Genomic DNA, 14,776 nt, shown 5'->3' on the forward strand with positions numbered 1-14,776 from the left:
CTTTCCCCTCCACCCCCTGACCCTGACCTTCCCCTCCCCTGACCCTTCCCCCCCTCTGACCCTGACCTTCCCCTCCACCCTCTGACCCTGACCTTTACCCTCTATGACCCTGACCTTCCCCTCCACCCTCTGACCCTGACCTTTACCCTCTGACCTGACCACCCACTAGGTGACGACTGCTGCACTTTGCAGCCTTGACTGTGCGCCTGCTCCTGCTGTGTTCTGTGGAGGGCGTCACAGCCTCCTCTTCAGGTTACCTACCCACAATCTGAAGGAACAGTTGTCTCTGAGCATTCTTTTCAGGCCAAGCATTTTATCTCCCACTTACTCCTTCTCAGCCTTTATTACTATGTTAGTTACCTATCTGCATCTCACACTAGCTTATGAGTTCCATGACAACAGAGAGCCTTGCCTCACTCACCATATATCACTGACTAGTAGGTACTCAGTAAAATGTGTTAAAATTATATACTGTGACATGCTGTAATTGTGTTTTAATTTTAATGTGTTTCTATTATTCTAGGTCCTTGGCCTTGTTCAAAACATGAGTGTCTTCCAGTGTCCAAAGTGTAAACACAAAACCCATATTTTTGGTGCTGATGGTGCAAGAAAGCTAGCTCAGACCCTTGACCTTGATGTCCTCGGTAAGACCTTAGACCTCACGGGGACATGTCAGGAGGGAGATGGCAGTGGAGTCTGGCATGCAGTGTAACAGAAGTAGCTGTTTGGAGCTTTGTGTTAGTGTAGCGCCTCTGTGTGCATCAAGCGCTCTCTGGCTTCCGTGAGTAGGCTCATTCATGATATGATTTCTATGACAAATTAAAAACTGCCTATATATTCAGTTTGAGAAGAGAGATGTGGTCCAGGTACCATGGTTTGAAGCCATTTTTTAAAGGGTGGGAGTTAGCTTGGTTGTGACATTGGACATAGAGGGTACCGTGTAAGTAGGTGTACCTCCAGTGTGTGACAGCACCCCTTCTAAGAGCACGCTCTTTAACTGAGTGGAAATGCCTTCCTGAGAAGCTCTCTGCTTGTCAGTCTCTCAGCTGCAGAATGACAATATCTCCTCCTGGTCACTGTGATATACAATTGCCATTTCTATAAAATATGGCACCTGAATTTTCATTGTATATATTGTTTATTACACTGATTCCAAGAATTATGTGATATAGGGAGAGAAAAAAAAAAATCATGTGATGGGTGGGGAAAACAACCCCAGATTTTGGGTAAAACATGATTTTTTCAAAAAATGCACAAGCAAGCTATGGGTGTTTAAAACAACATGCTTTTCCATTGTCCATGAATGATCTTCTGTTCTGAGCAAAGGTAGATAAACAGTAAGATCCTTTAGAGATGGAAGAACTTCAAAACATTGTTGTAAGTTACTGAAAATTAATGTTAAACGTATTGTTGTTACTATTCATTGCTCTGTGGTAGCAACTACAATACCAGGTGAATGCTAATGATCTATTTTGATATATTACTATAATTATAGCCACTAATTATATTCCGAAACTATTTTTCATTTAACTAACGTAGAAAGTTCAGTTTTCCAAATCTGCATAATAACGTAACAGATTGACTTTCACTTACTTATGTAATAAAGTATATGTGTAATTATAATGCCATTATTGAATTATGCTGGCAGTATAAGTCCCTAACTTCGAATAGTTTTGTAAGCCATTTATTTAGATACTGAAGACTGGAAGTTCTCTCTTAAGCAGCTGCTCGCAAATGTGTGATGCCCTAAAAGTGTGTCAGAAGTAGTGACTGCTGGACCCTGCTGTGGAAGAGCATCTCCACACTGTCACAGGGGAAATAATTAGGAGTTCCCACTCACCTACTTAATGTGGTCAGGGAACCCAGGGAGATCTCCCATGAGCCGCAGCAGGCGGTCTGCTTATAAAGAGGGTTGGACTGGGCATGAGGAACTGACACCAGGGAACCAGCTAAGGTTCCCTGCTGTTTCACATCCCCACCCCCGTTCTTTTCTGACCTGTTGGGTTGGTTATTCCTAAAACAGCTCTTTGAATTTTTTAAACTATATTCTCAGATGTATTTATGTCCTGTGTGTTGGGGTGAAAGCGTGGTGGTGGTACACGTGCCATTGTGTTCATGTGGAGGTCAGAGAATAACTTTCAGGAGTTCTCTCCTTAAACAGTGTAGGTCATGGGGATCTACCTTGGGTTGTCACCTTTACCTGCTGAGCCATCTTGCCAGCCCCTGATTTACTTTATGACAGTTGTCTTCACTCACACATCTGGCAACATCAGGAAGAATCTTTGGTGCCTTTTGGGGTCCACTTTGCCTCTGCATCCTTTCCTCCCTCATCTACCCCTCAGCATGTGACACAATATGTCTATATCAGCTAGTACAGGGGCGTGTCCTTGCCTGGAGATCTTCAGCAAAGAACCAGTCAGATGCCTCATTTCTTGGTTGGTTGCCCCAGAGCTTGTACCTATGCATGCACAGTCACTCGACTGCCCTAAGTGGAAATTTTCACCCTTAATTTGCATTTGAAATTCCTCTTTTAGGCATTTAGCACATTGAAGGTAGGCATAATTCAACTTAGTCTGAGAACCTATAGTTCAGATTTTATTTCTTTCCAAAGTTGGAGTATTGACATTGTGCATGACTGTGTGAGCCTCTCCGGCACTAATGTTTTCCCATGGGCTTTTGCAGGAGACGTTCCCTTACACCTCAGTATCAGGGAAGCTTCAGACATGGGTCAGCCAGTTGTGTTTTCACAGCCTGAAAGCGAGGAGGTAAGTCAAATTTTCACCTTTTTCTTTCTTTCTTTCTTTCTTTCTTTCTTTCTTTCTTTTCTTTCTTTCTTTCTTTCTTTCTTTCTTTCTTCCTTCCTTCCTTCCTTCCTTCCTTCCTTCCTTCCTTCCTTCCTCCCTTCCTTTCTTTCTTTCTTTCTTTTCTTTCTGATGCATTCTTTATGCTGTACAGAAAGTAGGGAGGATCAAGTCAGGCTTGCTTGTGCACAGGACATATACATAGACAAAGGCTGCTCACCTTGACTTGAAGTCACTCATCATGCCGTGCGCCAGGCTGCAGGTGTGGGGTACCAGATTCTCGGTGCAAACAACAGACAGCTGACTTCCTGGCAGTTTTCTCGTGAGGAACCCACATGAGAGCCTCTGGCTGGCAACTTCTAACTGCTCCAGAGTAGGACACTTGGGTACTGCACCGTCAGCTCGTTACTGAGAGGAGGGAACCTTGTGTGAGAAGGGGTACATGGAGTATCATCTGGTCAGTAGGGATGGGATTTTCATTGTTCGTTTGAAGGAGTATGATCAGGAAGAAGGCAGAAAACCTAGTAGTGTTTCCTTAGCCAACATTGTAAGGGTTAACTGATAGAGTTTCTAAGTCGCCAAAATATGAAATTGTTGTTGTTACTGTTGTTTTGTTTTGTGAGACAGGGTTTCTCTGAGTAACCCTAGCTGTCCTGGATCTTGCTCTGTAGCCCAGGCTGGCCTCGAACTCACTGAGATCCGCCTGCCTCTGCCTCCCAAGTACTGGGATTAAAGGCATACTCCACCACTGCCCTGCTCAAAATATGAAAATTTTAAAGATAAACATTTTATTATAATGTGTTTTAGAAAAATGGACATGAAATCAGTCATGTATGTATCCTCTTTCCTGCTTAGTCCTTTCAGGTTAAGTTGGAAGCCCAGTTATCACCTGTGTGTCTGTTTGGGTGTAGTTTTTTGTGTCTCTTCATCAACACCCCAGTCTTCCAGTACCTTCTGTCCCCGACTCCAGCCCTGCCTTAGTGGACGGGACTGTTCCTGTCCTTCTGTCCCCGACTCCATCCCTGCCTTAGCGGACGGGACTGTTCCTGTCCTTCTGTCCCCGACTCCAGCCCTGCCTTAGCGGACGGGACTGTTCCTGTCCTTCTGTCCCCGACTCCATCCCTGCCTTAGTGGACGGGACTGTTCCTGTCCTTCTGTCCCCAACTCCATCCCTGCCTTAGTGGACGGGACTGTTCCTGTCCTTCTGTCCCCGACTCCAGCCCTGCCTTAGTGGACGGGACTGTTCCTGTCCTTCTGTCCCCGACTCCATCCCTGCCTTAGCGGACGGGACTGTTCCTGTCCTTCTGTCCCCGACTCCATCCCTGCCTTAGTGGACGGGACTGTTCCTGTCCTTCTGTCCCCTACTCCATCCCTGCCTTTGCGGACGGAACTGTTCCTGTCCTTCTGTCCCCGACTCCATCCCTGCCTTAGCGGACGGGACTGTTCCTGTCCTTCTGTCCCCGACTCCATCCCTGCCTTAGCGGACGGGACTGTTCCTGTCCTTCTGTCCCTGACTGCAGCCCTGCCTTAGTGGACGGGACTGTTCCTGTCCTTCTGTCCACGACTCCAGCCCTGCCTTAGTGGACGGAACTTTCTTGTCCACTCATGACAGCGACCCTGATCATCCTTGTTCACTCCTCTAATCTTCTGGGAACAAGAAAGTGTAAGAACCAAGCCTGATTAATGCCATGGATAAAGTGAGGGTAGATCTGATCTAGAATTGTGAACTAACAGCACTGATTCATTTAGAGTCACCCATAGGTGGGTGCACAGCGCCTTGACTGTCAGCCGATGTGAGGACCTAGAGTAAATACGATATAGCACTTAACATTGTTTCCCTTTGCTCTGCCTTTTGGGCATTAAATTTCCTTTCCACTTCTTCTTTAAAGGCCCTTCAGATGAGCAAAACCATAACTCTTCATACTTTCATATTAAAGTATGGTAATCCCAACTATCAAAAGTATACTTTTAATATACAGTATATGAAAAGTTTGGAATAAGAATTTTTAAAAAATTATGAACATTTAAGTGACTTCCAGGAGCAAAATATTTAAAGGTATTCTATGACGATTCCTTACAAACAATAGTATTTACTATTAATTGCAATTATGAGTTGAGATTTTAAGGTATTTCTACCTGTTTATTGTGGTTTTTAAAAATAAGAAGCAGTACATTGAATTTGAGGAATGTCATTGAACAGAGAACATACGACAAAGCATCCAATTAGAGTAGAGTTTTAAATGCTAAGCAGTAGTACTTGTGGTATTTTTGGAGTGTGTCTGTGGCGCGCTCTACATGTGTGGTTGCTGGGTCTCAGTCTTCCTACGTGACATTGCTGAGGACCCTAGAACAGCCTCGGCCTCTTGGGCTAGGCCAGTTTGGGTGAAGTTTCTTCAAAAATGATAAAAGTCTCCTGTGCTCATCATCAGTGTTAAATATGAGGGCTTCTGACCAATTTTAAACAGACATCGCCGTGAATAGGAGAGCACGATTTCCTAGTTACTGCTTTCCACCTATGGAAGCCGCTAGCTACTTCCTGTCCTAAGATTGCAGATGCTGTTGGAGCTGTTGGTAATTTTCTAAGAATAGTAGTTAGAGAAGCAGAGACCAGCCAGGCTTTCGTACGTGATTTCTGTCCTTATAACAGCTCTGTGCGGTATGATGAGGAAACTGAAACCCATCAAGGAAGATGAGTCATTTCCCCAGGACCGTCACAGAGCTGGTCAATTGTAAAATAGTAAAAAGCCAGGCCGCTCTTCCCAGGCTGACACGTCACATTGCGTCAGCCTCTGGCTCCCATATTAACAGCCCCGACTTCTTCCATTTCTTCTAGGAGACTGGCACAGTGCTTGGTTCCTTGGTACCCTTTCTCACCTGGTTCCTATAGCGTCCTTGTGAAGCAGATTCAGTCTCCTTTACCCTCCAGGCAGGAGTTTGTTTACGTGAGGAAGAGTGTCCAGGATAGTACTAGAAGGCACTGTACACGGGGCTGATTACACAACCCATGGTTTCTCTTCCCAGTGAAGTCTCTGCTTGACTTTCTAATTGTTCCAGGCCAGTGCGTTGTGGCCAGAGTGACCATGAGCTGGCTTCCGGGTCACCTCCTTTTCACACAGTAAGAGTCTGGAGGAGAGGCTGAGGAGAATCTGCCCTCAGGTTCTGCTGGCAAGAGTAGGTCAGGGCACAGGATTCCAACCTGGTCAGAGAGTCCCTGGAAATCTTTTCCAGAATGTGTCAAGATGCATTTTTTTTTCTGGGAAATTGCCCAGGAGCTATGTTAAGAGTCGCAAAGGGGATCTCAGAAGCACAGAATCAGAGTCTGTATGGAGTGATCGCCAAGCTTACCACCATCTAAGTGGAACCCAAAAAGACTTCCTGCTCTTGAATCTTTCTCCTCATCTATATATTGATGTCATGGTGTGTGTGTTGGGGGGGGGGGGGGGGTAAATGAGATATATGAAACTTCACTAGAAGATGCCAAATAGATCCGAGCTGCCCCTCCTGCCTTTGGAAACTGGCTGTCTAAGGTGTCCCAGCCACCAATGCCGTTCCTCGCCCCTCATTAAATGTCTAGGTCCACGTATGCCCTTACCCTCACACAGCATCAAGAAAATGTTCCTCTGACGACCTACTATTCAGAATAGCAGGACTTGAGTCATGAAATCAGGTGCCCAGCGACAGCATTAATGATAACATTTCTTGATGTTAAAAAAGCTGTAATTGAGTCCTGGAATCTGCCTCTACCTCAGGTGAATCTTGCCTCCAGATAACTGTTTCCTTTTTTCTCCTACACAAGTAAAGTTTGCTTCTGGAAGTTGAACTCTCCGGTAGTGTTTAACTGCCGGGAGAGACAAACACCACAGTGGTGGTGAGTCGGTTAAAGGTGTGGGTTCTGGTGAATTTGAGGCATCGTTTGAAAAGTTGGAAGGGCTTGTGACACTAGGTAAGAAGAGCTAACGGTTGCTACCTACCCAGTGAACGGGCCTAAACTCTGCCACATGCGCCAGGTAGGAAAGAAGAGTGAGTGAAACTCCACATGCGGTGCCCTGGCAGCCAGACTGCAGTAGAGGAAGGGCACATGGTGGTGGGGGCTTCGAATTCAGCTCTTAGAGGTCAGAGCACCGCCTCGTACCAGCAGACCTGTCACTGACCTTTGCCTTTGACTGAGACCAGCACGCATGGAGTGGGTCCATGACAGGTGGTTTTTATGGTTGTACCTTTTGTATCAAATAAAAAATTAGCAGATATTATCTTCTAAATATCTCTTAGAAGATATTCTTGATGAAGATTTTCAAATATAAATGGGAGATGTATTGTCTTATAATTTCTAGATCATCTCCCCACTGCCTTAATATAAACTAAATAGGATAAACCAACCACAAATATTTCAAAATAAAAATGAAACTAACTTCCATACAACTCCTTTCTCTCTGGTCTCATTTGTTCCCTATTGCCTGGTAGTGACAGAGCAGACAGATAGACAGAGGGCCTTTAGATGGCCTAATAGACAAATCTGCAATGATAGCAGGGAAGGTGAGGTAATGAATGGAGAGTAGTAATAGCTTGAGAAATCTTAAGTATGTCTTCGACATAGATGTATTTGTTTATGCTGCATGACAGACAGGGATTTCATTATTCCTCAGGAAGAAATGTTCTCCAAAAGTATTTGGATGAGCTATTCAACAAGACTGCAGTTCTCTCTCTCTCCCGCTCTCTCTCTTTCTCTCTCTCTCTCTCTCCCTCTCTCTCTCTCTCTCTCTCTCTCTCTCTCTCTCTCTCTCCCTCTCCCTCTCCCTCTCCCTCTCCCTCTCCCTCTCCCTCTCCCTCTCCCTCTCCCTCCCTCCCTCCCATTTTTTTATTTTTATTTTTTTGGCATTTTGATACAAAGTCTTATAGCCCTGCTGTCTGCCTTTGAACTTGCTGTAGCTGAGGATGACCTTGAACTCCTGATTCTCCTGATTCTACCTCCCAACCTCTGGGATTACAGGTGTGTGCCACCATGCCTGGCCAACCTGCCCATTTCTTAGGGCATAATAGTAATGGCGATGGCCACTTAAGCTGTACACACTCCACGCCAGCACTTTACATGCCTTCTCAAAACCCTGGGAAGTGTGTGCTGGTCCCACAGCCATTTCACAGCAGTAGACCCTTCAGCTAGTCAGTACTGACACCAAGCCTCCCAGCCCAGCCTGTGTGACTTCAGGGCCTCGGTTCCTCTATCACAAGTGGTTCTGCTTCCTTCTAAATCATCACATCTCACAGATTCCCCAGCACGGCGCTTCAAATGCAGCAAGGACCAAAATGGATTTGTTGAAATGATACAGCATTGCCTGAAAAAATTCAGTCTCGACAATTTTGTAGAAATCAAAACTGTTCAAATCAGCCCTTTCAGGATTCCACGGCGAATGCCAATCTGTTTCCCTGAGTGTGATACACAGGGAGTCGAAGAGCAAAGTTCAAGAGCAAAGGCTGAGTGTGACAAATTTAGTTATTCTGCAATAATCCAGAAGTTTTTGTATTAGGATAGGCTTGTGTCTCCATTTTAACCTAGGCAAGTGCTAACTGATTATGGAATGAAGTCCTTGATCCAGCTCTTAAGGCTCAGGCATAAAGATCTGTCATTCATCAGTCAACAGGACCTCTCTGTAGTGCGCAGCTCTGGAGGCTGGGGTCAGGAGACTGGCCACTTGGGCTCAAAGTCCAACTTGTTACCAAGTAGTCATAATGTTTCAGACAGTCCCCACTTTTCTAGGCCCTGGTTTCCTCATCTGCAAAGTGAAATTGACTATACAATTTATCCCCTGAGGTAACTTCTAGGGTATGAAATACCTGGCAAGTAGGAAGTTGGGTAATTTTTAATAATAGTGGTAGTATAACTACATCAGTGTAGAATTTTGTGCTTTTGAAAATCTTAATATGGGTATTGTGGCCCACACTTGGGAGGCTGAGGCAGGAGGATTATAAGTTCAAGGCTAGTCTAGACTACATGGTGAAACCCTGTCTCAAAAGATGAAGTCTCACTGGTTCATAGGTACTGTTTATGGATAAGATCGGCAGCTACTTTTTATAAATATCGGTATTGCACTTGTTGAAGGGAATTCTTTACATTCAATCTTGTGGTCATTGCTGTAACCAGACAAGGGCACTGTGTTAGCCTGTGTCTTCGGATCCACCCTGAGCATTGTGCTGGGACCCCAGAGAAGAGGTGTGTGACACTGACCATAAGTTTTTGCACAATTCCCAAATTCTCCTGGGAAAGAACTGTCTTGTGCTCAGTTCTGGTGTTTTGAACGACCTCAGAGAGAGTGAAGAAAATCTTTCTAGAAAGAAAACCTCTCTTTCAGTTGGCTAAGTCCTTTTATGCCCAACAGGAGTTGGCAGTATCTAACTCAAGATTTCCGAGAGGAGGAAGGTTTAAGTTTTCTGCAGCTCAAGTAGTTGTTAATTTACTGACATTAGACTAGAATTGGAAATGCAGCAATTCCTGGTATCGATTTTTTTTTTTCCAGAAAGTTACCTTCCAAGTATTTACCCTCCAATAGTGTAAGACCCTGTCCTCTGGCTCACCTGCAGCATGTCCTCACTGTTAGACTGCAGCCCAGCATGCTGCTTTCCCCCCAGCTGCAGCAGCAGCCATCTGTGTACACAGTTTGGGAGTCATTCAACGTCTGCTGGAAACATGGAACAATGAGTGTGTTCTCTTCCAGGCCAGAGCTTACCTGCACATTGCTTCAGAAGTGGTGAGAAGATTGCAGCCACCTCCAGAATGATTCCCAAGCGCCCTGGAAATGTCCTGGTGTTTGATAATCACAGACTGTCAATAAGGAGCACTGTGGTAGTGTGAAACCCACAAAAATAATGACAATCGTGATGATTTTCTTTCATTTCTGAAGAAATAATGTCTCATGTTCAGATTTGATTTGACAAGCCATGATTCACAAATAAAGCATGTGTGTGTGTGTGTGTGTGTGTGTGTGTGTGTGTGTGTGTGTGTATGGATGGAAATGGAGCACCTTGCTACCAGGCAGTGGTTCAGGTTTGGACCTTGTCTGTAGTCCTGTCTTAGACATGTTCTTGATGGAAAAGACTTCTACTCATGTGGCATAGGCGTGCCCAGACTTGATGAATCCGAATCTCCAGGATGGGGCTAGGGCATTGATAATGACTTTGGTTATGATGTGTCTTATAGTCACTGTTCTCTTGCCGTGAAGAGACACCACACCGTGACAGCTCTTCCAAAAGAAAGAATGTCATTGGGACTTGCTAACATTTCAGAGGTTTATTAGTCTATTACCAGCATGGTGGCAAGCAGGGCAGTAGCAGGTAAAGTAGACATGGTGCTGGAGAGGTAGCTGAGAGCTCTACCTCTGGATCAGCAGGCAGCAGGAAGAGAGAGACACTGGGTCTGGTTTGAACATTTAAGGCCCCAAAGCCACCCCCAATGACACACTTCCTCCAGCAAGGCCACACCTCCTAATGACTCAAGTAGAGCCACTCCCTAATGACCAAGCATTCAAAGATGGGAACCCATGGGGGCCATTCGTATTCAGAGAACCACAGATAATAATTATGATAATAAAAATAATGTTTGTCAAGTGATTTCTGTAGCCTTTGAATCTTTCATTCATACTAGTGGGCACTGTTCATTTTATGAATGAGGAATGAAGGTATGGAAAAGGTAAGTGCCTTGTTGTTGGTAGGTTCCTGTTTCTAGCAGATGATGGCACTGGCATTCGTCCACTTTTGTAGTTTGCTGCTGAAGTCCTCCTTGTACTACATGAGGTATATAATGATTACAAAAGAAAGGCTTAGTGTTCACGGCAGTCCTGACATCCCAGTCCCCTCCTTAGGAGTATTCCATGGCGTTCATGTTTCCAAGAATGTACTTTGAAAAACATGTGTCTTGTCTAATTGAAACCCAGATACAGAGACAAAGACATCCCAAGGTCTGGTAGCTCTAAAGCTGCAAGTACTGATAAGAATGCTGGAGTGCATCCCTGGTTTATGGCCAGCTGTAGGGAAGTGGCCTTTGCCCTTTGGCAAATCCTGTAATGTTCTATGATGCTGCTCTCTAGTTGGCAGCTAGACAGTTACTCAAAAGGCAAATATACCTTCAAACCACTACATGGACATTTCTAGCACCTTACACAGGAGAGCTGAGAAGTCAGCTTTTCTACAGTGAGTGAATGGTTACATAGGTATAAAACCTCTATACCATGATGGTACTCCATGGTGGAAACTGAGGATTCTTTCAACAGTCTCCTAAGATGGTGAACCATATGGTCCACCTGTAAATGCTTTCGAAATGAAAAGGGTGATAGATTAACTTGTAACTATGTAAAGAAAGGCTGGAGACAGAAAAACTAGTGTGCCTATAAAAGAGCAACATGAGGGATCCTAGTAAGGATGGCACTATTCCCCCAGTGCAGTAGTGAGAGAGGATTTAGGGCTTCACACATGCTGGACAAGGGATCTACCACTGAACTATATGTCTATCCCTCTGTGTACTTCTCATTTCTGAGACAAGATCTCACTGAGTCTCCAGGCTGATCTTGAACATGCTTTTTAAGCCAGGCTGGCCTTGAACTTACACTATCCTACCTCAGCCTACTGAGTAGCTGGGATTACAACCTGCACCACCAGGCCTGGCTGATGGAAGGCTTCTCTAGTATGCTTTTTATTGCTTCTTTGTGGTTTCAGGCTCCTACAGTTTTACAAGATATTATTCACTGAAGAAACTTGGTTACAGGCACATGTGATCTCTGTTTTGCTTCTTAAAAATTGCATGTAAATCTGTATTTATTTTTAAAAAAAAAAAAAAAAAGTAAAAATGGAATTAAAAGAAATCTGTATATAAGATGAAATGTTTGGACCAAGCAAGCTGTCCATACTAACTCTTGAAGAAAAATCTTCATGGACACAGTAATCATTACTCATCCCTAAAAAGATAGTAAAGTCTTCAAATTGCAGATGTTATGTGTGTCTTGTTGTTGCTCTAGTGGGGGCACTGTGTAAATACTGAGAAGCAACTCCTGAAACCAAACCCACTTTGGAAAAGAAGCCTGGAGTAGGCGTCAGGGACGCTTTCAACTGTGCCCTGTGACTGCACACACCTAATGGGGAAGTGGGGGAGGCTTCCCTCATAAATCTTTGGCATAGAGAAGATCAGCAAATAGAATCCCCTGCTTCCTTGTTGTGATGTCTGCGGATGCCTGAAGGTGTGCTGCTGGAGAGAAGCCAGCTTCGAGCTTAGGTGTGGAAGGAGGGAGAGTGGAGGAGGAAAGCCAGGAAATGGGCCCATCTGAAGATTTCCCTCTAGCGAGTCAAGATTCAAAGATCAGTCACCAGGCGACTTCAGAGTACCACTAGTCTGCCTGTTGGCAAAGGTGGATGTTTAGGCCTCATTTGTCAGGTTTCCTTGAGTGTAGAGAATTAACACTTCACTGTCCAGGAGGAAAAGTAAACTCAACTTAGGAGGGAAAACTCTTCCCAAACCTCTGCATTTCTTTTCTAGCCAAACCTTGAGATTTCTAAGGCAGGCCACAGGGAAGCCCAAAGTTCTCCATCCATGCCTTGCTGGGGTTTGAGCTTGTTTTTGTTTGTTTGTTTGTTCTTTTGTTTTGTTTTTTTCTTCTTGAGATAAAGTCTCACTATGTAGCCTAGGCTAGCCTTGAACTCTTGGCCCTTCCCCAGGCTTCCAGGGGCTGGGATTTCAGATATGTACCCACTCGTGACTCTGCCTTGCCCTTGAGTGGGTGTATCCTGATAACTTGAACTTAAGGCGTGAGGTGGCTCACTGTGGTCACATGCCCTCTGAGGTAAGTTGGTCTGTGCTGAAGCTACAGCATTTGCCTCTGTCTGATTTGGTTTTCTCAGTTCCAAACAAGGAAATAATCCCCAAGCTCTTACCGTATTTCAAGAAAGCAAAAACCTGTGAGTCCCAGAACATTAAAACCACTTGTATGTAGATTCCACATAGCTTTATCACTCCACTAAAGTATTTCTTCTGAAAAATAAGCTTACCAATGGACGGAAGCTTTGAAAAAAAATTTGTTCATTTATTTTGTGCATGCATGGGCCATGTGTGTTTGTGAGTGTGTGTATGCTCCTGTGCACATGCACAACTTCTGGGAATCAGTTTTCTCCCTCCACTGTTAGGGTTCCAGGGATCAGGCTCATGTCGTCAGGGTTGGTGGAAAATGCCTGTACCCACTGAGTCACCTCACTGTCTCAGAAGCTGGAGACAGTGGCGCTGGAGAGGGCTGTCATGAAATTAAGACACAACAAAGCACCGAACAAGGACATTTGAATGGTTCCAGCGATAACTCCAAATCCCGCCACTCTGAACTTCCCGAGATAATGTCCTGGTGTCTGTGCATGGATTTCTGTTGAATTGTTCACTTAAGAATGGGACTATTGACAGTTGGTAAGTGATCTGCCATTGAGTTTTAGTTAGAAATTCCCAAACTACAAATGAGTTTGAACAACCTGACGCACACTTGCTGGCTAATTGAGTAGTTTCTTCTATGTAGAGCCTCGCCAGCCTTCGGGCCTGTTTTGTTGGAGTCATATTGTTGGCACTCTGTATTCTTGGTGTATGTGTTGAAAATTTCTTTTCCCATTCTGCCACTGGCCTTTTCTCATGATGTTAACTTCTGTTGAACAAAAGATCTTACGCTGTTTCAAATTCACCATACTTTCCTTTTCGCTGTTGACTTTTGTGACCTAGCTCAGGGCCATGAAAGGGATATTGCGTTTCCTCGTGGGTATCTGATTTTCCAGAAGCACCGATTAGGTCTTTTCCCCTTTGCTCCCACCCTCTGTATAAAGTCGGTGGCGGCCTATCCGGCTTCTCTTCTAGTCCACTGGTTATTTGTTTCTTCCTACTGATAATTCACTGTCTTGTTTATCATCACTATGTTTTTCAAGACTATTTTAGCAATCCATGATTCTTTGCCTTCCCATATAAATAGCTTGTGAAATTCAAGGGCGACAACAAAACTCCTGCAGAGAATTTCAGTTGGATTGAGGATGGGAGGGTGAAGAAGAGTGTCACACCCACACTTAACACAGGGCAGGGGAAACTGTATGAACCACAGAATTTTCATTTTCTCCAAACCACTCAACGGCTGAAGTTATGTAATGACCAAGGCTGACCTTTGGGCTCTAAGTGCCATGTCCTGCCCATCAAAATGGCTGTCTGGGAGTTGCCTCATCCCTAATGAAAATGGCCTGGCTACACCATTGCAAGCTCTGCCCACTCTCTCTTGGAAAGACTTTCTCATATAATACCCACCCTCAGTGAGGGTGGCTCTCTTGTGTTTCCTGTAATCTTTCGCCAGTTTTTCTTTTAGAAACAGGATTTGCTCTGTGGATAAGGCTGGCCTTGAACTGGAAATCCTCCTGCCTCTGTGTCCGTAGTGCCAGGATACAGGAGTGATCATCATTATCTGGTGCCTTATTTTCAACCACTCTAAAAGACAGTGTGGCCTTTTAGACAACGCAGTGTATTGTGGTTTTATAGCAGGCGAAAACATAATATATGGCAGTCACATATGCGGCAAAAATGATGAGGACTGAGGGTGTACTGCTGTAAAATACGTGCTTGAAGGTAGATCATAAATAATTGAAGCATAAAGTGTAAACTTTAAGACAACTATTAACTTCTTAAAAATAAGGTAAGTCAGCAGTAGGGATAAAAATGGAATTATTAAAAAAACAAAACAAAACAAAAAAAACTAAACTTGATCCAAAAACAAGCAGAAATAAAATAAAAATACAAAAGGGAAAACAAAATCAGTGGCATGGTGGCATATTTTAATCCAAACATGCATAATCTCAGTAACCAAAAATGTCCACCAATGGAAAGACATTTTCAGACTAAATAAAAAGAAAGACCTAACTCTCAACTGTCTAAAAGAAAGTGGCCTGTCCCCCATTTCTCTTCCTCACTCCCCAACACTACGTTCTCAATT

General features: G+C 44.3%; 1 protein-coding gene across 6 annotated transcripts in view; it reads left to right on the plus strand.

Moving 5' to 3' along the window:
* Nubpl (nucleotide binding protein like) overlaps window positions 1-11,351 on the plus strand; it is a 198,427-nt gene extending 187,076 nt beyond the window's left edge. For 5 of the 6 annotated variants that reach the window (XM_036206086.1, XM_036206085.1, XM_036206087.1 and 2 more), the window contains 3 exons: window positions 524-644; window positions 2,683-2,765; window positions 9,509-11,351. In XM_036206086.1, the coding sequence (XP_036061979.1) occupies window positions 524-644; window positions 2,683-2,765; window positions 9,509-9,571 (267 nt within the window). In that variant the 3' untranslated portion in view covers window positions 9,572-11,351. The remainder of the gene's footprint in view (window positions 1-523; window positions 645-2,682; window positions 2,766-9,508) is intronic. The other variant, XM_036206084.1, reaches the window with a different exon arrangement.
* The last annotated feature ends 3,425 nt before the right edge of the window (window positions 11,352-14,776 follow it).

Source organism: Onychomys torridus, chromosome 14, assembly GCF_903995425.1.
Source record: "Onychomys torridus chromosome 14, mOncTor1.1, whole genome shotgun sequence".
In the NCBI taxonomy this organism is placed as follows: domain Eukaryota; kingdom Metazoa; phylum Chordata; class Mammalia; order Rodentia; family Cricetidae; genus Onychomys; species Onychomys torridus.